Source organism: Lepisosteus platostomus, chromosome 1 (genome assembly GCF_059453375.1).
Source record: "Lepisosteus platostomus isolate fLepPlt1 chromosome 1, fLepPlt1.hap1, whole genome shotgun sequence".
NCBI classification, from domain to species: Eukaryota; Metazoa; Chordata; class Actinopteri; order Semionotiformes; family Lepisosteidae; genus Lepisosteus; species Lepisosteus platostomus.
In genome coordinates, this window is record NC_142611.1 from 1,797,041 (window position 1) to 1,822,975 (window position 25,935).

General features: G+C 39.3%; 1 protein-coding gene across 1 annotated transcript in view; it reads left to right on the top strand.

Moving 5' to 3' along the window:
- The window catches only part of tusc3 (tumor suppressor candidate 3), a 74,534-nt gene that overhangs the window by 8,056 nt on the left and 40,543 nt on the right, over positions 1-25,935 (top strand). The window contains exons 2-4 of the mRNA XM_088633925.1: positions 19,149-19,318; positions 22,784-22,901; positions 24,294-24,434. Of these exons, the coding sequence (XP_088490051.1) occupies positions 19,149-19,318; positions 22,784-22,901; positions 24,294-24,434 (429 nt within the window). The remainder of the gene's footprint in view (positions 1-19,148; positions 19,319-22,783; positions 22,902-24,293; positions 24,435-25,935) is intronic.

Below are 25,935 nucleotides of genomic sequence, written 5' to 3' on the forward strand. Positions count from 1 at the left end.
GCTCTCCAGGAACGGTAGGCTCCTACGCTGGGCTTTGAGTGCAGTACAGTTACAGCACCTCAGCAGGCAGTGCAACCCCGAGGCTGGGAGTGATCAGCTCGCAGATTGAAGGGCCAATTAGCTTCTCATTCTGTTACATCTAATCTTCAGTTCCAAGGAAGGAGATAAAGAATAGCGATTGTGTGTAGTACCTCTAATTACTCTTGTCACAGAACAGTATTGTTTGGGGGGAAATGTTAAGAAAGCCCAGCGCTTTGCATAACCGGACATACAGGGCTGTCAGCAGGGGAGAAAAGAAATCACGTGGGTGCACCACCGAAGGAAAGAGCAAAAGGGATTGGATCTGAAAGGGAAAAGAAGTATCTGGCGGAGAAGACAGACTGACTGTTTGGGAAGTTCGTGCTTAATCTGGCACCCAGGTCAACGCAGTTTCCACTCCACCTCACCTGGTCAGAGGAAGGAATTAAGAGCCGTCTTTGAGAAAGCAGCATGACTAGCTCATTGCTGTGAAAAGAAGAAGCCCTCAGACTCCTCACAGCCAATAACTGGACATGAGGTGCTGTGTCTCAGTGGCATCTAAACTTTCCAGTGGTCTTGTGAAAGGCTGGGGTTGTCATCTTTGAGTTAGTGATGTACTGTACTGTAGGCGCTAAAGAAAGTGGTGTGCTTGAAGAAAGGTGGGGTTTTATTATTTTCAACAAAGAAGAAATCCAGAATTATCCAACTGCTGCCGAAATAATTTTGACCTCTCCAAGAGCAGCTGCTTGGAAGCGCTGCACGATTGAGAGCCGTGAAACGAAAACGCGTCTGTTTTCACTGCGGTACGTCACGCGGCGATTGCTAGCAACAACACTTTCTAAAGCAAGAGGTGTTGTCTCTTCCACTCATTCTGTCGCTCTATTTTAGAGCTATACAAGGGTTGCAAATGCATCCAATTTATTGGTCGGGTAGTGAAGAAAACGAAACAAGAGTATCACCAGTGGCATGGTAAAACCAGAAGTGTTACCTCTGAACAGGAGTTCCCTCCTGTGTGTATAATGAAGTGCTTTGGGATCCCCTGGGATGAGCACTACTACACAAATCCAAGGAAATACTACTACCTTATTGATATCTAGGGCAAATCAGGCGTTAAACATGCAGTGCATTTCTACACAGTATTTATAAGGGTGCCCCGTGCTTTCATCACTTGTATGTCCTTAAACACGCTGTGCTGAGTCTTTGCAAACACATTCTGTGATCTCCCAGGTTTTGCCAGTGGGGAAGAGACACTTGTTCTTCATCCACCTGTTGTGCCCAGTGGATGACAGAGCACATGGCAGGGCTGGGAGCACACAGCTGTTCCCTCGCGGGACAGGCGCGTTCTGTCCCCTTCTGTCTAACAGCTGTCACATTTCCCCTTTTAAGATGTTTCTCCAAAAATAATACGTGTCTTCTGATTAATTAAGTAACTGCTCAGTTCCTTGAGAGGGCTATCTTGGAAGAGCTGCAGACTCATTGTTCACCTTGTGTTGACAGTATGGATTTAGCACAGTGTAAAAGAATGTGTAAAAGGTTCTGCAAGATGTTGTCTGATAAGTGCAATGGGTTCACTGACCAGAAATGGGATTCTATTATGTTGTAGGATATACAAAGACTCTCTTGGCACTTAAAAATGAGCATATGTCGATCTGATGGAAGAAAACCGGTACAGACTAAGTGATGCATCCAGTAATGCAGAAATATAATAAAGTATGTCTGGATTTTGTGGGTTCGTGAATAGCAGGTTTGTTGTTCTTTTTTAAATTAAGAATTTTCCATAATGCTCTTTAAAATATTCAGTGCGCATACAGTAAGTGATAATTGCACACTGATTTTTAGTTAGTCTTTAGATGCACAGCTTTTCATAATAGGCAAGAATAAGATTTTAAAAAAGGATGTTTGATGTGCAGTACTGCATATACTAAATACTATATGCTACATGCCATACTGTATTATGATATTCAGTATAACAATAATCTTAAATGATACAAGAGAGCATTGTTTGTACAGAAAGCAAACAGTACTTTTAGTTTTATTCATAAATAAAACAAGTGTTTGCTTTTTTTCCTTTGAAGCCTGGTTGAATTTGTAATAAGTAATAACTGTAGTAATGATTTGTAATAACATTTTGATAGATTTTTGAGTATGAGACATTATTATATATTTAGCCATGTGGACACAGCTGGAGCAGAACGATCAGTTATGCAGTGAGTAATTCTGCCAATGGCACTCCATGAAGATTTCCCAATGAAGTGAACTGTCTTTGACAGAATGGTGTTATATAACCTGTTTCTTTTATCCTGTCACACTATTTTGTTATTCCGGAGATATTTATTTGACATTGCCTGAAAGTAATAACTTCACTTTCGATTACAGGGATTTGTGGGAAAAACACACTCTTCATTAGCTAGTTAATGGATTAAATTATTTTTGGCATAATTTCAGAGGCAACGAGAAAACCTTTGACTCAATGCAGCACAGAATATAAAAAGCAAATAGTTCATTTTCGCTTTAATTATCCCATCTAATGATGGGACGGTTTTGATTTTGGTGTCTCTACTTATAGTGGCTGTTTCATAAGCAAACACAGCTCAGTGTGGCTGGAAAAAGGTTAAACCTCTTGTTCACGTTTCTTTAATAATATGTATTTGTTATGTTAATTTTTGAAGAGACTGGGATGGAATTCCCTACAGTAACAGCTTCTTTGTGACACAGGCAGAGATTCTGAAGAAATGTTCAGTGTGGGGGTGGGTGTACAGCACAACTGTGCACAGTAATAGTCACTTAGTCACTAGTTAAATGGTCTCCAAATGAAAAGGTGAGCCTTGCTTTCAACATGAATGATGTTTAATGTAGACAAGTGCAGGGTATTGCATGGAGGTAGTGAAAACACAAGTTATAAATACTAAATGGGAGCTGGGAGAGGCTGCTCATCGAAAAGGCTTAGGTTTTTATGTTGTTGTTGTATGTTGTTTGTGAGGTTGACACATCTACATCTTCTAGACAATGAACGGAAGTGATTAAAACGGTGAACAAAACACAGGGATACATCGGTAAAGGCACAGGATTGAATCCAGTTATGTTAAAATTGTATAATTGTCTAACAAACTGGTAAGGCATCATCTGCTGTATAATTATTGTGTACAGTTTTGGTCAGTGCATTGAAGAAGAGACATCGCTGCTCTGGAACCGGCTCTTGTTGCTCCTGAGCGCAAGGATCCATCCCGCACTCGCAGTGCTGAAGGAACCGAGTTTGTTTTTAGTTTTGAACAGAAAAGACTTAAAAGTATTCAGAAGCCTCACGGGCACTGACAGCGTGCCTCCCCGCCGGTGGGCTTCTTCCAAAAAAAAAAACAGTGAAACACGAACCACAAGGGGCACAGGTGGAAAATACGTTTTAAAGTTAAGAACAGGAGGCACTTCTTTACCCAAAGAGTAGTGGGAGTGTGGAACAAGGTACCCAGTCATCTTGTTGAAGCTGGTTTCTTATACGAAATGGTTGGATGAAGTCCTTGGGTCCATTGAATACTACTGTAACAACCAAATGGGCCAGATAGGCTGTGTGGGTCCTCTCGAGTGTAACCTTTCTCATGTTCTTTTGTTTTTATTTATGTGCCTTGCGATTGCATCTGAATTCCATTTCTCGCAAATGGAGACTTGTGATCACTCGGTGGCCACTTGCCACTTGATTTGTTTTAGCGGTATGAGAAGAAATTGTTTCATGCTGATAAAGTAAAAATTCTCCATCAATTCATCGACCATTCATATAACCACATGAGCTCATAGTGCTCCCTGGATCCGATGCCAGACGTGAATGCAGATATACATCCTGAAATGCCTTTATTAAATGGATCTTTTCCTTTTTTTCTTGTATGCTGTGTGCCGAAAGATTTTCTTTAGTCTTACAGTATGAAAACCTACAGTAAATGCTGTCCTTAAGAGTTTTTTACGAGATAATAATGTAATTCATGGATGTGAAGGTAAGTTCTGATTGCTTAATTAGATTTGCATTATTGATGCACAGGCTTCTTTGAAAAAGTAATTTGTATAAGGTATAAATCAGTACATTTGAAGGGTCTGCATTGCTTTAATCAGAGTTAATTATCTCATCATCAATGTCAAAGCAGACATTATTTCATTCCATATTCTCATGCTCAATTGTTAATTCCTCTGTTAACCCATCCAGTTAATGCAAAGGCTAACTATTACATAAGATATCTGAGTTTATTGTGACTAAATATAGATTAAATAGATGCCGTGATTTGCATAAGATTATGAGAGTAGATTCTTGGAAGACGAGCGCACTACATTCAGTTCTAGCCTTCATTGTGGAAGTAAACATTGGGTTTGATGTAAAGATCAATAAAAACAACACAAAATTGTCTTGATTCTTACAACACTGAGCTCCACACTGAGCTTTTCTGTGTGACCTAGTTGATAATATCGCTGTACAGTTTTCATGTAATGAGTTGTAGCCCTGCACTTCCTTGGGCTGAAAACCCACAGGAAAAGCAGAAATTGACAAGGGTGCAGCTGGATTGTGAGAGAACATGTTGAAAAGTGTTTTTGTCTGCAGAACAGATCAATCCCACTCTGGTTTTCACCCTGTTCTCTGTTGAACCTGAGCTGTTTGATACAGAAAGATACAGTATTATTCCCTTGTGCTTCATTTTTCAGATGTGGTGGTGTTTACTAGCTGTGTTATTGATGGTTCTTTATAATACATGCAAATGCTGTTGTCCTTAGGTAGGGACCTTAGCAATGACTAAGAAAAAGCAAAACAAAAGGCGCCTGATGAAATCCGTCACTGCTGGAGATATTCCGTGCGTTGGACGGAGATGGGCGATGGTGGAGACGTCCTGTGCCGCGCTCATACGCCGGGCTTATAGCAGCCCTGTCCTGCAGGGGCAGAGTGAGGAGGCCGCCCCCGACAGGTGTCTCTCACAGGAGCTCCGGGCTCTTAGCTCATTCAAGATCCCGGGACGCTCTTTCGCAAGGGTAGAGGTATGAGCGCCGGTCTCTTTATCAGACCCCCCTCCGGGTTAGAGCAGTCAAGCAGTTTCTCACCCGAGCTGCGGCGTAGAACCCCGGCTGGAGGGACTAAATGTACGTGTTCAGTCTTTTATTGTACTATATTGTACTATTGTATTAATCCACTTTTAATGATGAGATGAAGCCCCATGTTTTGCATCAGTGCCTTTACTGTAGTAGTGTGGACTGGAGTCTCTTGCTTAAGGGGGCAAAAGCACTGTCCCACCTGGGGTTTGAACCCTCAGCACCCCTGTCCCAGGTCCAGAGCCCAGAGCCCCCCAAGTCTTTGCTCCACTGCAGGCAAGACCTACTGTAAGCAGTGCTGTGCGCTCGGAGGTGGATAAAGGAATCGCCCTTGTGCACGTAAAGCTTTTGGGATTCTCTGAGTTTTTTTTTAAGAGGAATAAAATGAATTAGAATTTATGGGCTGTTTCAGATGCAGCTTCCCAACAACAGTAACAATACCAGTTGTAACAGCAATATCAAACACAGTCGTAAACGTGCCTTTGTATGCACCCATCACAAAGCGCTGTCCAGAAGAGCCTGTTAAAACAATCATTTGAAAAATAAAAAATTATAATGTGTATGCAAACTTGAGTCATGTCTGCTTTATGTGCTATGGAGAGCCATCAGTAGCCTAAAGCAAGCCGATATACTTTTTTGTATTCAAAATGCATGTGTGGAGTGAAAAAGACATTACATGGCAAATTGCTTTTTTATTGCTCATGTGTGCAGACTCCGTTTGGTTTTTAATTGCAGTGCAGCAGATTTGAGACATTTTTTAGAGCGTTCTTGTCAGAGCGCCTTACTTTCTAAAGATTTTCAGCTGCTGTGAATTAGAGTTCTTTTGACATGAGGAGCAAAAGACCTCAAATAAATTCACCATAGTTCTGTAGATTTCCCCGAGAAAGGCAATAATTCTGTGTTTGTGAAAGAAAGTGATACATTTAGCAATGGGCAACTGTTGTTTGTAATAAAAGGAACACGGTGATCGAGTTATCATATTGTACTGTCTCTGAATATCAAAACCTTTAACCATCCATAAGTAAGTACAGTAACCACAGGTAGTATGACCTTACAAATAAAAAAAAACATATTGCAAGTGCTCATTCAGGCCACAGGTTACTGCATCACTATCAGATCTGAATTGTCTTCCCATAATACACAGTTCAAAATAGTTTTGTTTTTCAGATTTCGGACTGATGCCTTCCTTTTTCTTATCAGAGTTGTTCAAAAACATAATGTAAAATATTAGTTACATCTGAGAGATGATTCAAACACTAATTACTGTAGAAAATGGAACAAACACATTAAATATTGCGTCTGATGTCTGAGAGATTGGCTCACAGAATATTCTCAGGTCTCAACTCAGATTATTACAGAGGTTTCAACTAGCATGAAAGGAATTAAAGATTGTGGCTAACATGGTTTCATATTGAACTTGAGAGCTTCATTTTTCTTGTGTGTGTCTCAGTATTTGTCTTTCTGTATTAATCATCTTTAAAATGTTAGTTACAGTGACTAAACTGTCTGCTTGCTTCTATCTGGAGCCCCAATCTCTCTGGGCTGTTGTAATGAACTGAAGAATGCTCAGTGAGCGTGATGTGTCAGAGTACATCAGTACAAGTGCTTGTCCTTCTCGCTGATTGGCAGTGTGGCAGGACAGAAAGATCTTGAAGTGTAGGGTTATTATGCAGCGACCTCGTATGTTCAGCAATGCTGTGTGGTGCAAATTATTTCATACAGAGGAGCAAGTCATGGAGTTATGCTTAACTTTATGCTGAAAAACAGAATGAAGAGACACAACATTTCATCTGTTGAGCAAGTTGTACCTTCCCACTTGAAAGCCATTCAGTGATTGGATTTTTTATTGTTTTCGACTAACTTTCCCTTCTTGTATTACTGATTTTGAGTGCTGAGTATTAGCCTGAGAGATTAAGATGCGTGTCTTTCTTATTCGTTCTTGGTCATCCTGTCTGAAAATGATCTCAGAAAGATGGATTTGTTGTTGTGAGATCAAGTTAACTCCAGTCAGTTTTAAATGTCCAACCGTTAGGAACTCTAAAGCCAATCATTTTTAATATTCTTGCAGGCCAGTTTGGATCACTCCTGTTACATTAGCAACACAAAAACAGCAGGGTGCGCTGTTGTGTGATGTGACTAATGTCACATAAAGGACCATTTAAAGTGCCTTCCAAACCAGCACACTAAAAATGATAATATTTTTTAAGGTAATTCTTACCAGTGACAGCTTGATGCATTTTAGTAATGAATTTAGGATTTGTTTAAAATTTAAAAAAGGAAGTCTCTTATGATTTTTAAGTCCCACAGTTCTGGACTAGGAAGATATCCTATTGGATAAGTTTCACAGTCAAGTATTTGGACATGACATAGCCAGGTGATTCCCCTGCTGTTGTTTCTGGCACTGAAAAAATATGGAACCAGGTAATGGCATTCCAGACACAACGTAGCAATCCTGCAGACATTCATTCAATCGAAAGAGGTTTATTAACAGTGTGAGCTTTCCCAGTATATCGCCAGGTCTGCGTTTTACATTTTACATGAAATCAGACGTACTTAATTGGACTTTGATCTTTCATTTTCAGAGAGTGATGGTGTCATGGTTGAAACACTTCTACGTCTACTTGAGTTTGTCATATAAATTTGTGCGTGCATCTTAATCAGGGTTAGAAGCTTTATACAATAGGCTTGCCTGACTAGTGATAAACTGAAAGCTCCATCATAACACCTGGCAGCTTACATTTAATTGCATTCTCAGAACGCAATCAACTGAGCAAATGTAAATCCCACATAATCTGGTGTGTATCCCATTGTGCTTTTTTCTCAACAATAATAATTTCGCCTGAGGGAGTTTTTGAAACGCTTCTAAAACGAAACGTAGTGTTTGATTTATTTCTGGAGAGAAGTTCTGGAGCCTAAGTTTGAAGACTGCCCGCTGTGTTTTTAACAGAACTAGTAGTTTTCATTTTCTTTTTCTGGTTTTGTGTTCGTGCCGTCTCAAAATTTGCCCTTTCCACTTTTGCAACAGCTTTTCTCCTTTCTTGGTAAAACTGTGCTTTATTATAGAGTTATTTCAGATAGCCAACCTTGTAGTGTAAGATGTGATGGAATATTCTGCTGAGTACAATTACTGTACTTTTGAGCCCAAAGCAGGAGAGGTGTAATAATTAATTTAATTCCTTACACTTATGTAGTGCTTTTTTGGACTTCCCACTCAAAGCGCTTTACAGGTAATGGGGATCCCCTCCACTACCACCAATGTGCAGCCCCAACTGGATGATGTGACAGCAGCCACAGTGCACCAGTATGCTCCCCACACACCAGCTCTCAGTGGGGAGGAGAGCAGAGTGATGAAGCCAGTTCAGACATGGGGATTATTAGGAGGCCATGATTGGTAAAGGTCAGGAGGAAATTTAGCCAGGATGCCGGGGTAACAACCCTACTCTTTTCGATAAACACCCTTGGATTTTTAGTGACCACAGCGAGTCAGGACCTCGATTTTACATCTCATCCGCAGCACGGTGACTTTTTTAAAGCATAGTGTCCCCGTCACTATACTGGGCCATTACATTTGTGAGTTGCATGATGTGATATGGCTGCTGGTTTTCATAAATGCACATTGTAGCATTATTAAACGCAAAACAGGCAGAAGGGCTACAACACATTTAACTGCTAACTACAGATTTAAGAGGAGCAGTCTGGTCGTTTTAAAGATAAGTCTTCAATTATTTAAATTCCAGAGAGCTGCCGTGATGTTCATCACAGAACCATGATTCATCATGGCCGTGGACTAGGCTCCACTGCCAGTGAGGCCTCCGACCAGGTCTCTCAGTGCACTGACACCACAAAAGTGTTGCTCCCCTTGCCAAGCGGAGCCTATTGTTTTCTTCATGTGTTTTTCTTTGTTGATTTTCACCAGGTTTGACACTCAGGTTAAATCGGATCATCCCCTGCGTCCCGTTAACTCTGTCGCCAGTGAGGTTGATTGAGCGCTTATGACAAAGTCACTTCACTGTTTCACTGTCTTGAATGATCAGGTAATCAGAATAATGCCAAAAAACTCAGTGCCATATGCGGTATTATTCTAAAAACATAGATGTATAATTACAGTGATAAGACTGGCAAGCAGACATTTATCAGCACAGGTTGTTCAGAGTAATGAGGCGATAATGGCGTTATGTCGATTTATTAATGGTGCTTGTGCAGTGTTTTCACAGGTGTCTGTTAGACTGTCTTGATGGCTTTGTTGGGAGTAATTGGAGCTCTTATCACATTCGTCTGCCATTTGTTTCTCACCTCCTCTTATGCATGCTGCTTGGATTGGATTGGCTTTTTTATATGGATTGACACAGGCTGCATCATTACCGTGGTGATTCAGAATAGGGACAAATGGTTCTGTTGACCTTGGTCCTGGCCACACCTGGATCACAGATTCAGCAAAACACTCGTGAGATTCACTGTGCCTTTCATGTCTCTGAAACTGTAACAAGAAAGTATTTCTGTGGATTTATTTCCCACTGTGTTTTAATATTAAAGCAAAACCATACAGTACATTTCATGTAAGATCTATTAAAATGATATTAGATAATGCAGAGATAATAGCCTTAAGTTAGTGGTGGAGTACAGTAAGCGTAATCCATTTTTGATGGGAAAATCTGTTATTCATTGTGACAGATTTGAAATGAAGTGAGATGTTTGTTTTTTTTTCTACATTTGTAGCTATAGTGAAAATGTGGAGCCTGTGTACACCGCTTCTGAGACAACATCTTCGGCCCTGGTGTTTGTTTCCGGGGAACTGAACTCACACCCTGATTGCGAGTTGTAATTTTTTCTTCTTCAGTGTAGGGCTTTAAAAGGAAATCAGTTTATACAAGCACACTTCAGTCGGCTCATGAATACTATTGGTAGCCTCAGGTGAGATTGAGACAGCACAGTGGCGGACAAAAATGATTTAGGCTGTTCTGAGTCATTTCCAGAGTTCTTCAAGAGGCTTGATGTAATCTTGGTAGTAGAGTATTTGCTGATTCTTGCTTTTTCATCCTGGAAAGGGACATAGTTTAAAATTTCCATTTGCGAGGTACTGTACCTTCAGTAGTCAGCTTATTTAAACCTGAGTGAGAACTGTACTCTGACTGTGTTCACCGTCTTAGAAATTAATCCATGCATTTGCAAAGACACTTTTGTAAGTTTTGTTTGGAATGCACAGGTGTCCTTTTGTCTTGTGCATAAATATACATATCTTAACATCCGAGATGTCTGATCGCTCCAGATTAATTCTTCAATGTTTGCTTTCAATGAATCTTTCAGGTCTGCGGACTCGGGTGTATATTAATAAAACACAAAGACTAGAGCCTTTGCTCTCAAGCATGTGACACATTCGTGATGCATTTATGAAGCACAGTTTCGACTGACCATGTGGTGATCATAATGTCATTCTGTCAGCATGTGTGTCATATGTCAGCTCATTGCTGTGGGCATTGTCGTGTTACCATTCTCTGGTTTAGTGATCCGTGAGAGCTAAAGATCTATTTTTTTGGTTGAACTAATGTAAAGAATTATAAGATACAAACTGATGTACATCCTTTTATAAATCAAACAACATCTTTGTGATCTAGAAAACCCCTTTTAGTGTCTGGATTGCCTCTAATATATACTTCTTAGACGTGTAACATGATAACCTTAAAGGACAGGATTGGACGCCTCAGACCTGCTCAAAATCTTAGTTCTGAACTTTGGTTCCTAGTGAATATTTTGTGCAGTAGGAAACAATAGGTCACTCTTACACTCTTGAGTATGAGACATTGGTGCTTATTTCAGATACTGCTGTTTAATTCTGATTTTAAAAAAAATAATAGAGATTTTCTGGGCACTCCGCGCTTACGCGCTTTACAGGTGATGGGGATCCCCTCCACCACCACCAATGTGTCCCCCCTTCTGGATGATATGCCAGCAGCCAGAGTGCACCACTGCGCTCCCCACACACCAGCTCTCAGTGAGGAGGAGAGCAGAGGTGGTGGTGATGGGTAATGTATCTATTGGGTTTTTACCACAACCCAAATGTATTAGAATTCTGTTGCGTTAAGTTCAATTAGCTGGCACGAAGAATGTTTAAGGACACATAGATAATGCAAATGCTCTTCAGTGTAAAAAAACAGATCCATCTTTGTTTTCAGTCCTCTGTCAAGAGAGGGGCTCACAGTTTTTCCCATGTTTCAGTAGGTCACCAGTCCCACTAGGCCTCAAGGTTAGAAAGTCTGCAGGATTTCTGCTGGAGCTCTCTCTACAAATGCCAGAAATGTAAAAAGAATCTGTAAAAAAGACCTGAGGAAAGGGGTTAAACTGGTTGGGTGAACATTTATTCAACCATTCTCCTCTTAAGTTTATGGTGATTTGAAGAGACCAGGAAAACCTGGTAGATGGTGGTGCTGGAAGACTGGGGCTGCAGCCTTCTGTCTTTTACCATTAACAGTGCAATGTGTTTCGTCTTGTGGCTATGTGCATTGACTTTTGTACAGGGAGTTAATTAATAGTGCCTCTGTTGAACTTTGTTTTCCTCTGCAGGGTCAAGGAGGAATTACACCATGTAACTTCCAGTTAGTACAATACAATTGAAGTTGCTCGCAAATCTTTTCAGATCATTTTCCCTTTAAATTACTAATCGGAGCAAAAAAATGACCACATGAATTAACCGGTATATAAAAAAAATAATTAGTGTTTTCAGAGTAGGGTGAGTTTGATACTTAAAGCTATTGCTGTGTATGATTAGGATTCAATTTACTAAATGATCAATAGAAAATTTACATTTTAATGAAAGCTTCCTAGTGTTCTTTTTAATAAAAAGCTTAGTGTGCTAAATTGCAAATGGAGGCCCTAGTTTATTGCATATAATTAGTGTGTTTCACATTGCTTCATTAGGTAGAAATGAACAGTGTTTAATCTGTTAGTGGGCAGTAATAAAGTCAAAATTCGTACAATAAGTAGAAAGATTGTACATTGATTTATCCTTATTGCAGAAGATTTAGAGATATAAGCTTAACTTATTATTGCACAGAAAAAAATATTGTACTGAGTTAATATTTTCTGTTGGTCCTTTTTGTTTTATTGTATCTGCAAGGAGGTATAACTGATCCAACAGAGTGTTGTGTTGAGAGTAATTGTGTTTGGGTGTTTGTGAAGGATCTGCATTTCATTTCTCACATCATTTACCTGCTCTGTTCTGTTATAAGAAGGACTGTCATGGTACTGTATATAGAAGCAGAAAACTAAAGTAACCCTGACAAGAACATTTCACTGGGAATTGAGGCATAAATGATCACCTGAGGCTTAACGTATCTTAGGCATGCATGCTCATCCAAAATGTATACAGAGTCCAAAGCAAATGTGAGTTTTCAGCTGTGAAGTATACTGCTGCTCTCGTAGCTGAAATATCTACATATAATTAAGAATAAAACAATTAGAGAGAACTACAAACAAATCTTGCAATTTGTTGCAGTCCATATGTGAGTTTGGATCATGAAAGTCACATGATGGTTTGAAAGTAACTGAAATTGCCTTTTGTTTTGCAAGTGAAAATGACAGTATCTTGAACTTAAAGAGGACCTGCTGTTAGTCACCTTGGCTTATTCTTGGTTTTAAAAACAAAGTCAAAAGTCTGGCTTGGACTCTTTAAAGCAGGCATTGTAAAACGTCTGTCCTAGTGTACTTACATAAAGAACAGTTATAATATTGTAAAACCATGTGAATGTCTTAAAATAAATCTGGTCCTTTCTGTCAGCCCAGCTCCTTAGACCCAGAGTGTTTGTGTCCACTTCTGTACTCTAGTGTGGTTTATTGCAGATGTGCCGACATGCACAGCTGGGGGACAGATTGTGTGTCCATTTGCGTTTTGTTTTGTTTATATATGTGTTTCTTTCTCTATGTGGAAATTTCTTGTGTCACCTTAATATGTTCACCCACATTTCATTGTTTGCTGTGGAGAGTACTGTTACAAATATTGGGGGTTAAGAAAATAGAGGATTACAGAAAATAGAAAATACCAAAACACCAAGCGTGATAATCAGTACTTACAAAAATTGTAACCCCACAATTGTCAAGATATGTGAGGAAAATCTTTGGTATAGCAGTTGGTATAGTTAGAGGCACTTGATTTCTTTGTTCTCTGGCACAGCTTTGGTGAAAGAGTAATAAATTACAGCTAAATTGGGATAAACACATTTATTAACAACGAAGGTACTGTAATACTCACTAAGTAACAGATAATTACAAAGTAATTCAAAGTATTAACAAATACAAACACAGAGACATTAGTCCTGAGCATCCACAAAAACCCAGACTGCTAAGACATTTTACAGTATATAATGCCTACAAGCAATGAACCTGACTTCTAAATAAACAGAATGGGACCTAAATCTCTCATCTTGTAGATACAGATCATCTAAAGTTACTGGGACCCTATCTCCCTACTCTAAAAATGTATCCACTAACCAGGGGATAATGTGTTGAATGCAGGGATTCTTTATAAAGGAAATCTGAGTGTCCTTGAACACCAGAATGACAAGCTCTCTTAACAAGGTTCACATAGTGAACTCGAATCAGGTCTTTAAGGTTGATCTGAACAAGGTGCTCTCGCCTGGCTCACGCCTTCTCCTCTCTCCTTGTTGTTCCTCTCTCTTTTTTGTCCCTTTCTGTCTCCTCCTGTGGCTCTGCCTGCCTGTCCTTTTATCCGGTGTTTCTGACTGTGTTGTTGACTCTTAGTGGTTTATCGAGAACATAATTAGAGTCACAGTAAAGCGGAAGATTCTTTTTGATCATCGTGTCCCACACCCCCTACAGATCACCAAACACCTTGTCTTCCACACACTGTTTTTACCCCCTTTGAAGCCCCGACAAGTGCAAATGTGGACACAAGGTAGATGTTTACCATTGTCTCTAGATCCTGAGACGCCTCAATAGCTGTAGCAGTGCGCTCGCTGTTCGCATGCGCGTTATGTTAACAGTGATGTGGGGAGTTTCTATACCACTTGCTTTCCCAGCGGAAGCATTCTGGCTCGTCGGCTTGAGAGTCATTTCTTAGAGGAGGAGTTCAAGTGGGCAGCCGTGCCAGTGTGCGTTGGCTGAACACGTATTAATAAGTAAGTTTAAGTCCGCTTGAAGAAGCTCAACAGCTGAAATGTTGCTTTTCCTCTCTCTACTTTTCAGTGTGGAATTAACCTTTGCCTGTTTCTTACAGTAGACTGCTTCTCACAGCTGTTTTAGTGCCTCACTAAAATAATAAGCTTGGCTGCAGCAAAATAAACTGAAAGATTTATGTTTTGTTATGGATTCCGGCTGTTTTGTATTCCTTATGTAAGGCATGCTTCTCGCAGAAAGATGCAGAGAATGTGAAGAAAGGAGAGGTTTGATCCAGCTTGCAACATCCAGTTAATATTGATGCCCCGGGGGCGCATCAGGATCTTTTCTTTAAGACCTCCACCATCCTTCCATCTTCAAAACTGGAGCCTCACCCTAAAGGTAATGGGCAGAAGGCAGGAAACGCCCAGTGAGGGAGAGCGGGCTATTGAGAAGCTCGCTCTTATACGCACACTGAGGCCCGTATTTTAGAGATGCCATTTAACCGAGACAACATGTCTTAGAACTGTTGCCAGAAACCACAGCAGCAGATGGCCCCCTATGTGGGAGTCGAACCCGGGATTCGAGAGCTATGAAGCAGCAGTACTAACTACCATGCCGGTGTACTGCAAAGCTCTCACCGTCCCCTCCTCTATTAAAAGTTCAGAATGGTTTCCATCAGCTCCTCGGGAGAAATTCATTAATTTCATTTTTGCATAATTCATCAAATATTCATAAGATTAAAATCATCAGACATTAATAGTTTCATTTCAGGATCTGTTCATGCATTTTTCATGAAAACCCATGAAATCTTCATAAGCATTTGAGTTTCATGACATATATATAATTCACAACAAATAGTTCATGTCATTGATATGTTCATAATGATTTTGTTTACATAATGTCCTTATACATGATGTCTTACTGAAGGGGCATTGCACAGTACAAATAAAGATGTTTTCATTATATGCAAAATGTATATGCTTTATAATTATGAATTTATTTTAAATTTAGAATATGAAAGTGCTCTAACCATTTCCGAGAGAATAAAATCACAGATAAAATGAAACGACTATATTACAAAAATTACCATATTCAAATGAGTTCACTATTGTGTTAATCTATGTGTGTTAATCTGTCTTTTATATATAATATTTTATATATAATATTTCAGAGTTATATTTAGACTGATGCGTTTTCCCAATTGTAATTGTACAACACTGAAGGATGCGTTATTTGGTCTGATCTAGAACAAGGATATCAGAGTCCAATTTGAGGAAAACACTGGCTGCTCAATCACAACTGTGTGTAATCTGTGAATCAAATATCCCACTCGTTGTGTTTCTTTTCTTCTCATTTCAGCAGGAAATAAACCTTTACTTGTTCCTCTATCAAAGTTTTTGCTGATGTGAATACAATAGAATATGGAAAACAACAACTGACTGTGTATGATTTTAAATAAATATCGTATACATCTTTCATAAATGACAGTGAAAAAGTCCATTTAGTTCAGCTTGTGGTAGATTCAGTTTATTGTATAGGCTGTAACGTGTTCAGTTTTCTTCCTTTTAGTTTGGATCTTGTTTGGTAATTTGTAGCCTAGCATACAGTATATGGTGTCAACCGACATGAAATTATTTTGCAATTGTAGCAATTTGGTGTTGTCAGTATTCATAAATGCTGTGGATATTGAAATTTGAAAAATATTGTAGAAAACATTCTCATCTGAATAATAAGAAATGACAGTAACACAGTAGTTGTGTCCACCTCAAATCACACTGTCAGTTTGTTTGGTCTCACTCTCATGCTAAGACATCCTACCCCATGAGACCCCGTGAGACAAACTGCTGACAGAATGGCACAGTGGATCTCAATCTGCTTGTGTACATATTGTATGCTGTCAGTCAACTGCACGTTTTATTGTAGCTGTTGTAACACTGTTTCCCAACCCACCTTTGAACAAACCATGGTACCATCCTTTCTTCCCAGCAAAGGATACAGTGCAGGTACATTCCCATTGAGATGGTTCTATGAAGGCTTAAAAATAAAACAAGAAAATGGATTGGCACCAGTTTTAAAACTGTGAATTCCCTGTTTTCATTGGAAGATAAAGGCAATCTGCATGCATGACTATATTCTGTATGGATAACCTTTACTGTATGTACGTATATGTTTTTAATATTTGCACACACACACTTACTTTGATGCACTAAAGTCTGGAAAAAGATCGGTAACAGCACCATGTGTCTTTGATGGAAAACTAGCTGATACTGTCAATAGAATATGAAAGCAGAAAAGAGGGACAGATTCAGTCAGGATCCATACTTAAAAAATTAAATTAATCCAACAATGTAATGATCCTAATACTGCATGCAGCACTGCAAGATTAGAAGTGACTACTGCATGTAGTTTTAAATACATGAGTCTACAAACTGCTCGGAAAGGTTTTGCTGCACAATGAGATTTACCTTGCTCTGTGTGAGCCTATTAATACTGCTTTCTGCATGTTCCTGCATTTGTTTTGCAATAACGTAAAGTGACAGGAGGCCTTCTGAAATACAGATTCTAGATGTATTCTAGAAATTGAAAAATAGGTGTAAACACCTCAGACAATTAGGCATATGCTAGATGGAGCTGCTGAAGTAAATGGGAAAGTTCATAGGTGTTTGTGTTTCATTATAAAGGGTGTTATTTTTGTGTCCAACATTCTGTGCTATTAATGAACAAAATGACGGCACTTCATCATATTTTGCAGATCTGACCGCTTCATTTGTTTGTGGCTTGTTCCCTTAGAGCTGTTTTCTGGCACTATTTAAACCCTGTACACAGGTAGTCGGGTATCCTGCTAGATCTATTGCCAGTGAATTGCTGCAAAAATATATTCTGCCTGTACTTTATTAGGATGAATAGGAAAGAGCACAGCATAGAAGTATTAAATTTAAATTTAAATTAAATTGCTTTTCATTCACAGACATACAGAAAAAAAGGATTTATGCAGTATTTGTAAAGGTTTACTGTCTTTTTTTGGTTCAGAAAATGGCTTGTTTTCTCAGCACGAGAGGTTGGCAGAAGACCTGCCCAGTCTGGTTTGCAGCTCAGCGCCGTGAGAGCACTGAATAATGAAAGAGACTCTTTTGGCAAACGTTTTAAGCCACATTATTGAATTAACAAAATGTGCTGCGGTGATTCACTACAGAGCAGACCTTTTTAACTGTGATTTCTGGAAAGCCACTGATAATGCCTTCAGTAGGTGCCCTTGAACACATGAGCAGCCACTGTGAATGAAACTGGCCAGCTGGTTTCATTTGGCAGTATTAGAGCTGTAGTGTGGCATTGCTGAATGTTGATCTTACTTTCCATATGATATAGTGTGTACATAACTCAAAATAAAGACAAAAATTAGTACAGTGTTACTGTGCAGTGTCAGTCATTTATTTAATTGGGCCAACTGTATAACTGTCATTCGCTCTCTCTTCTTACACCAGATTACAAGAGGAGATGCATCCAGTTCTGAGCATATGTATTTATCCTGTTATTATGTTTTTAACTGCTTTTCTTCCAAAAACCTATCCAGTTAAGTCAACATAAGCTGTCGAGGAAAGAAATCAGGTCTCTTCACACAGCTACACAGTGGGAGAGTGTGCATGCAGTATAAAAGTATCTAAATATACTGTGTACCAGTACATGTTTTACTTATTTGAAAAGGTTAAAATTTCAGGTACTGATGTCCCATGTGTTAATTTAAATTCACACTGAGTATTTTAAGTATACCTTAATTGCAATTAATTGTTTTTTAATGTATGTGAGATGCTGACGACCAGTGAGAAGTGAGAAGTACCGAGGCCTGTGGAAGCAGGTGAAAAGGCAGCTGAGATTGTGGACAGAAACTCAGAGCAAGAACTGTGCTGACAAAGCTGTTGTATAGTTATTAGTTTGCTTAACAGTGGTTTCACGGCTGTTCTCTGTTCCATTCTTTTAATATCTCGTCATTGTTTTTTGACTTTCTATTAAAGACAAACAGAAGGATAGTTTTATTATCACAGCGCTAGCCCCAGACATTTTCTAGTGCAAAATGCAAAATGAGGTAGCAATAATGATGCACATTACTAAAGATTGTACTTAGAATATTGTTTAAAAGCTGTATAATGACATTTGATATGAACATTAAAAAAATATAGCCGTGTATGTAAATTTGTATGGGTAAAGTTGTATATAGATGATTACATGAACTCGAGTCGAGTCTGAAAAGAAATTGGAAGAAAATTAGCATGAAGTACAAAATGATACCATATTGAGAGGCTGCTCTAAGTAGACATATTTTGCATCATTTTCCAGTTGGAATTTAGTGTTCAGCTTTCTCTAGATTGCTCATGGCTTTTTTTGCCCATTTCAAGCATTACATACTACAATACCTGACTGTTATGATCTATTTATAAAGTGCTATCAGCAAATAACTTGAGACCCCTCTCTTCCATGTGACTCCTACTCAGGCATGAAAGTGCCTTTTGTTTCTAAACAATTCTGTATTCTTGGTAACTGGTTTATCACTTTGAGGAACGTTATCCAAAACCAGTTAAAAGGTGTTTAATATCGGTAATATTGAGTTATTTATTTCCACGACCTGAGAATGCAGATAAATACTTCCAGTTACGCAAAAACAATTAAACCCAAAAAAAATAATCCAATGCATGCTTTGGCATTTATGGGGCAAAGTGGGTCTGTCTCCATTTGTTTTTGCACTCGATCATTAAATGTAACAGCCCAGATGAGTTAAAACTGTGCTAAAATGGACTCGAGGCTCTGCTAAGCAGGTGTATCTGTCTTGCTTTGGAAACCCATCGAGGCGGTTGATAAGCATGCAAGTGCAGTGTGTGCTCATCGACCCATCGCAAGGCAAAGTCAGCGTTTATCGTTTCTAGATTTTCGCCGGAGGCCTTACAGTTGCTCTTTTTTTCCCATCTCGCGGACAGAACATGCTGGCTGAGAAGGTGGAGCAGCTGATGGAGTGGAGCTCCAGGCGCTCCGTGGTTCGCATGAATGGAGACAAGTTCCGGAGATTCGTGAAGGCGCCGCCCCGCAACTACTCCGTGGTCGTGATGTTCACCGCCCTCCAGCCTCAGAGGCAGTGCTCAGTGTGCAGGTACAGAGCATCCGCATTCGCACTGTGCTTTATAATACTGTGTTCAAGGCTAGAAGTTTGTTTGTTATTCTACATATAATAATGCTTCTTATGTCATGAGATTATTGGCAACAGCAGTCGTCCAGTGCAATGGAAGAGAGCTAACACAGATGCAGGTTTTTTTTTTCCCCACATAGAATGTTCTACTGCATTGCTTCTTACAAATCACTGTCTTCCTACTGTGCTGTTGCACGCTGTTCAGTTGCTCTGAAAGTTTTACTTGGTTTAATGAAGTTGGCTTTTTTAATTCCATTTAAAGTAGCCTTGCTAACACATATTCACACGCTGATGTGAAGTCTGAAGTCACTAGATTCTTGTCTGTGAGGGTGGCATTCCAGATAATGTGCTGTCTTGGTTAACCTACAGCAGGTCTGTTCAATGGAAGGATTCAAGCTTGATCATTTAAAGAGGAAAAAAAAGTCCCGTGGCTCTTACACATTGTCTGGCAATAGAAAAGAAGATGGACATTTTTTCAAATACAAAATATTTGGTTTGGTAGCTGTTTATCAAATCCGGAAACTTGAAGTCTCTCTTTTTGAAAATGTTGTTCATTTCATCTGTTTAATGTTATTCACGCAGACCACCAAGTCTTAGATTTCATATTTGACCTTCATCCGTAAACCGTAGAAGCACTGTATTGAAACTAAGGATGTTATAGGCAAAATGTATCGTGTGTTTAAATGTGCATGTTTTATTGGATAATTAACTGTAAATTCTGGAGAAATGACACTTCGTCATTTATAAAAAAGCTTTTTAAATGGGTCATCATTTGTGAAGAGGAATGTATTTGCTTTTACGGTATTATGAATATTTAATTATTAGTAACAAAGATTTAATTTGCCTTTGATGTTCTACAGTACCTCGCATGACAGTAAAGACGTAAAGATCTTTACAGCTTGAGCACATTAAAAGCTCACTCTGAAATACTGCACATTAGTTAATGCCAAGGAATTCTGCGGTGAAATTCATTTATTTGCCTAAGTTATACGATTATGTTGTTAGCAATCAGGTGAGATGGATGTTGTGCCATGACCCAGGGTGGCACGCACACTGGTGTTGTAAATCATGTTGTCTGTTTGGAGGTCTTTGGCTGTTATTAAAATGTGAAGTGTTCCGCTGACAGTTAAGAATTGTCTTTTAAAGGATAAGAGTGGTCCTGAATGTGTTTCTTGTGAGTCCTCATTCAAACACTATCTTCTGCACAAAAGCAGCAAATCATGAAACAGAACAACTTGTCTAATCTTTATAATGGTCGACACACTCTGTCAGCAATCTTTATTACTCTCTAATAAGGCCTGAAAAGAGATCGTTAGAATATCCATTCCATCATAAAAAAAAATATGCTCGTAACAGGATGATCAAACAATGCTTTTGCATTTTCATTTATAGATGAATACATAAAGATGATGTTCTGCAGAGATTCAGGAACTCCCGGCACAATGTCATCTAGTTGTAATTTACCTGTACACAGCTGCAGTTCCTAAAGGATGTCATCCAAATTTTGTAGGACCTACCCTAGGTGTTGGTAGCTGGTATACAGTATGTTACAGTTGTGAGACGAGGAAATATATTTAAAATAATGGCCAATGCAGTATTGATGGTTTCCAGAATCTGAGAAAATCATAAGGTTTTATGTCAAAGCTAATTGGATAAATGGATAACATGATTATTTTAATTGTCCTTGACTGACTGTAGAGGCCTGTTGGTTTTGTTTTTTGTTTTCTGAAAATACATTCATTTCTTATCATTTGATTCAAACTTTAGATTAAGATGTAAAAACAAGGGTGTATTAAAACCTTGGAGGCTTTATTAACTTTCTTAACAAATCATCTAGAAAATTGATCATTAATTAATATGTATTAAGCACTCATTTATGTAAAACGTTACCATTAATCATATACGTTTCTACTGCAATTGTGTTTTTGTGTGCTTCTTGTAGGTACTGCACTTGTACAGTGCTCTGTTTCTAATGCATGTCCTGTCATCTTAAGTAATTTCTGAATGAATTTTCCTGTGCTCATAATAAACAATACCTTATTAATGCAGAACCACCTGACAAAGAACTTGTTACCATCTGGAAAGGGAGATAAATTTAGAGCCGTAAAACTTCACGAGCAGCTTGTTAACTGTGTTTACAAGTGATTTGAGTGGTATTATTCCTGTGCTATTATTAGCTCTTCCTCTTTCATTGTTCTGCCTAAAGCAAACTCTGCCTTTCATCTTCTCTGTCCTAATAACAAGTCATGCTTTAAAATCATCGTCATCTTAATATTTTTTATGCCTTTCGTATTAACACTTACGATTTGGGGACCAGAATTGGGTTCAGAAGCAAATACTGTGTAGTGTCAACTTACAGCTACTGTAACTTTATTAAACACTTAATGATTTTGAAGGAATTTCAGAAATTGTGTACATAGAAATTATTTTGATTTTTTTCATGATAACTCTTCTGATTAACAAAAATGGGGGCAAATGCGATAAGATATTTCATGTGCATCTTATACACTCCAGTGTTGTGCATTATTTTGTGTTTGTGTTAACTTCAGTGCGGAGGTTTGTGTGAAGTCCACTGACACTTTCCATTAAGAGAAAGCTCTGAAAATGTGTGGTCCTCTGTCTTCTGTGTTGATGCTTTCCTTTTGCAGGGAGTGTTGCCCTTGGGACACAGTTCAGTATCTCCCCACTTCATTTGGTGGGTGAATTTGTTGATTCGTTTCTTTTTAAGTTCTTCATACATAAAAAAACTCACACACGATGATATGGAAGATGTGCTGCATGGACTGATCAACACTCTACCAGAGATTGAGGCTATTGGCTTTATCTCTCCTGCCTATTATATTATCTCATTGTCATTGGCATTGCACCTACCTCTCCTAGTGTGGTTAACTGGGCATCATGCAAGCATACAGTGACCTTGACAGGACATGTGCCGTACTCAAGTCAGTAAATATGGGGATACTAGCTTTGTATGGAATTCCTTTTCAGGCACACACTATACTGATATGAAAGCCTGGTCTTTGTTCCTACATGTTAATAGCTGTAATATTATTCTTTACGAGTGCTTTAGGCATGACTAAGTGACCCTAGAGTGCACTTTGGGCAATGTAGAATACTACTACTACTACTTCATGAACAAAAATGAAAATGCAAGCAGTTCTGAAGGATACAGTGACTGTAGGCAGACAAATGTGATATTAACATATTACGTGTCGCAAATAGTTCAGGATATCATCTGCTTAATTGGTTGTTTTTCAGTCTGCCATTGGTTTCTGTGAGAAGAGTCTCTAAAAGCTGGCTGCCTTCTTATTATTTCTGAAAGTTGAGTGGTATACAAGCCACCCTTCTTCCCCTGCACTGCTCTGTTACCAACTCTGAATACTGATGATCTTTTCTATCTCTTTCGTTTTGCTGCTTTCTTTAAAACAGACAGGCTAATGAAGAATACCAGGTGCTCGCTAACTCCTGGCGCTATTCGTCCGCCTTTTCTAACAAACTCTTCTTCACTGTGGTGGACTACGATGAGGGGGCGGATGTGTTCCAGCAGGTAATTCAGTCTGTCACTCCACACACGGGCTTTCCTCCGGGCTAATTAACATGTCCAGGGGCTCTGTCAAATGACGGCTTCCCTGAAAGAACAGATGCTAAAAGCACAGGCGTTGTTTGTGATCTGTTTTTGTCGCTTGTTACGAAACACCCATTTCACTTGTCTGCGTTTAGTTTTCAGCTCCCGCACAGACAGTTTCCTGGTGAATTAGCACAGTGAGGGTTTTATTCTGAGGACACCTATTAGCAGATTGCATAGAGTTTCAAGGATCCATGCATGGTCGTTCTGTTACACTGTGCTTCTTAAGTACTTAGAGCAGAATCATACAGAATATAACACCCTTAAATAGCGTAATTCAGGTTTTAATAAGCTGCACAGATCTCTGTACAAAAGCACTAGGAGAAAGGGAATTCAGTTCCAGTACAGACTGCTTGCCAGAGGCAAGTTTGTTCAATTTCTCAGCCTTAGACTATGCAGATGTTAAAGATAGTGTAAGTCATTGTCTCTGTAAATCAGAGAAATTGTAGGCTGAACTATCCTTCATAAACAATGGATTTAGAATAGTTGGGAAGCTTGTGCTAACATTATTGTAAGATCACTGACATTATTGACTATTTTGCTTTAAAATATTTTTTATTACTGAAGGAGACAGGTTAAGACACCATAAACAAATGTTTCATAGTGACATTAAAGGTTTACTGACTTACGATCAAGTGTTCTAGTTGTGTGTGTGTTGGTTTTGAAACCAAAGACCAGTTGTCATCTTGTTTTTTTTTTCTGCTAAAACAAATTAAATTTTCTGGACCTGCTTGAAAGGTTTGAAAAGCTTGAAAGTCTGTGCCAAGTATTTGAAAATAAACAGATGGGCCTCTGAACTTTTTCATTTTTAACAGGTTTTCTAAATGCCAGTCAGCTAAACATTAGTTTTACTTAACAGGTAATTTCTAATACATGGAAAATTATATTGTCAGGTCAGCTTTGTGGTTTTTGTTTTCTTATGATATGATATAGTTTATTGAAATGTATTCTCTTTTTTAAATAGATAAGTTCTCTGACAACATAAGAGATATGTTTTCTTGTGTTGAAGTAAAGATTACGCTGTTGCAAGAAAAAGAGATGTAGTTAACTGACAAGTGACAGTGCTTGTACAGTAAGTAACGTGCAGTGAAGATGTATTTTAGTCTTATTAGTTACAGCAAATAATTGTTGTAATTATTACTTGGAAAACTGTCGCAATTAAATCTGTGGCATGCCGTTAGCGAGTCCTTTTGACAAAATCCCCGTCACCACATGCAAGAAACTGCCGAAACAAAGAAACCAGCAGCTGTTTGGTATGCACGCTGTTGACTTGACTTAATTAACATTTAACGGCACCATTTCTCTCCTTTGCAGCTTAACATGAACTCAGCCCCCACCTTCATGCATTTCCCTCCGAAAGGGAAGCCCAAGAGAGCTGACACGTTCGACCTGCAGCGAATCGGCTTCGCAGCAGAGCAGCTTGCTAAGTGGATAGCTGACAGGACCGATGTGCAAGTAAGTGACTCAAACATTTCTCCTGCTTTTTTTATTAAGGGGGTGGGGGGGGTGTTTTTAAAACTCTTGGCTCATTTAGTGTTCTGAGTGGAGCTGCATCAAGCTCTTCCAATTGCTAGAACTTTAAACTTCTCTGTTTTGGTTTCATTCAAACTCCAAATGAAAAGTGGTCCTGTACTGCCTCACAAAGAGAGTTCTTGAGCACATTTTTCTCGCTATAACACTTATGATTTGACATTTTGCTTTCATTTAACTTTCATTGAAAACTAACTGCAATGAATACATCATATTTCAAAACAGACATGGCCTTGATACTGTACATTGCACGTGCTTTAGTTGACCTTTTCGCACAGCTGTGTCTGGGAAAACTCGGAAAGCATTAGAATTACCTATCTAGAATGTTTTGGAGGCAATGATGATGCTGTGGAACCCTGTTATAAACACAACAGCATAACAAAAAGGTTCATTCAAGATGAGTAGAGCAACACCAAGCTGATACAGTGAGGCAGTAGCACAAGTGGGTGTCTGTTGACACCGAAAACCAATAGCAGGAAACTCATGGCTTCTGGAGACAATCTTTATAGATGGGACCTTGAAGAAAGACAAGAAAAGAAGTAACTCTCAAGGTGATTGACGCTGCCTGGATAACAAAAGTTTTTTTTTGTCTACAGATGGTTTTCCTAGCACATGTGCTACTGCTCCTACTGCGTTTACTGCCAGATTAATGACGGCAATAAATGCTCTTTGAATAAAGTGAAATCAAAATATTTATTAAATGTCTTTTCATTGCAGTAAATCCTTTGTGCAAACTGTATGTGCGCGTGTGCTAAAAATGGTTTGCATTATTCTTTAAGGAATGTTTTTAGAAACCCTCATTAGTCCAATACAGGGATTGCAGTGAGACAGAGCCTAACCGGGCAGACAATGGGCACAGAGCAGGATACCAATCCAACACAGGGCAAACACATGCAGGCACTTATTACATCACACACGTCTATACAGAAGGAAACGTAGACATGCCAGGTCACCTAGGCAGCATTTCTCTGGACTAGAAAGCAAACTGGAGAACCTGGAGGAAACCCACTCAGAAACCCACTCACACACACACAGACACACAGACACACACAGGGACCAGGCAGAGTGGGTAGCACACACAAACACAGGGACCAGGCAGTGTGGGTAGTACACACACACACAGGTATCAGGCAGAGTGGGTAGCACACACACACAGGGACTAGGCAGAGTGGGTAGCACACACACACACAGGGACCAGGCAGAGTGGGTAGCACACACACACACAGGGACCAGGCAGAGTGGGTAGCACACACACACACAGGGACCAGGCAGAGTGGGTAGCACACACACACACAGGGACCAGGCAGAGTGGGTAGCACACACACACACAGGGACCAGGCAGAGTGGGTAGCACACACACACACAGGGACCAGGCAGAGTGGGTAGCACACACACACACAGGGACCAGGCAGTGTGGGTAGCACAC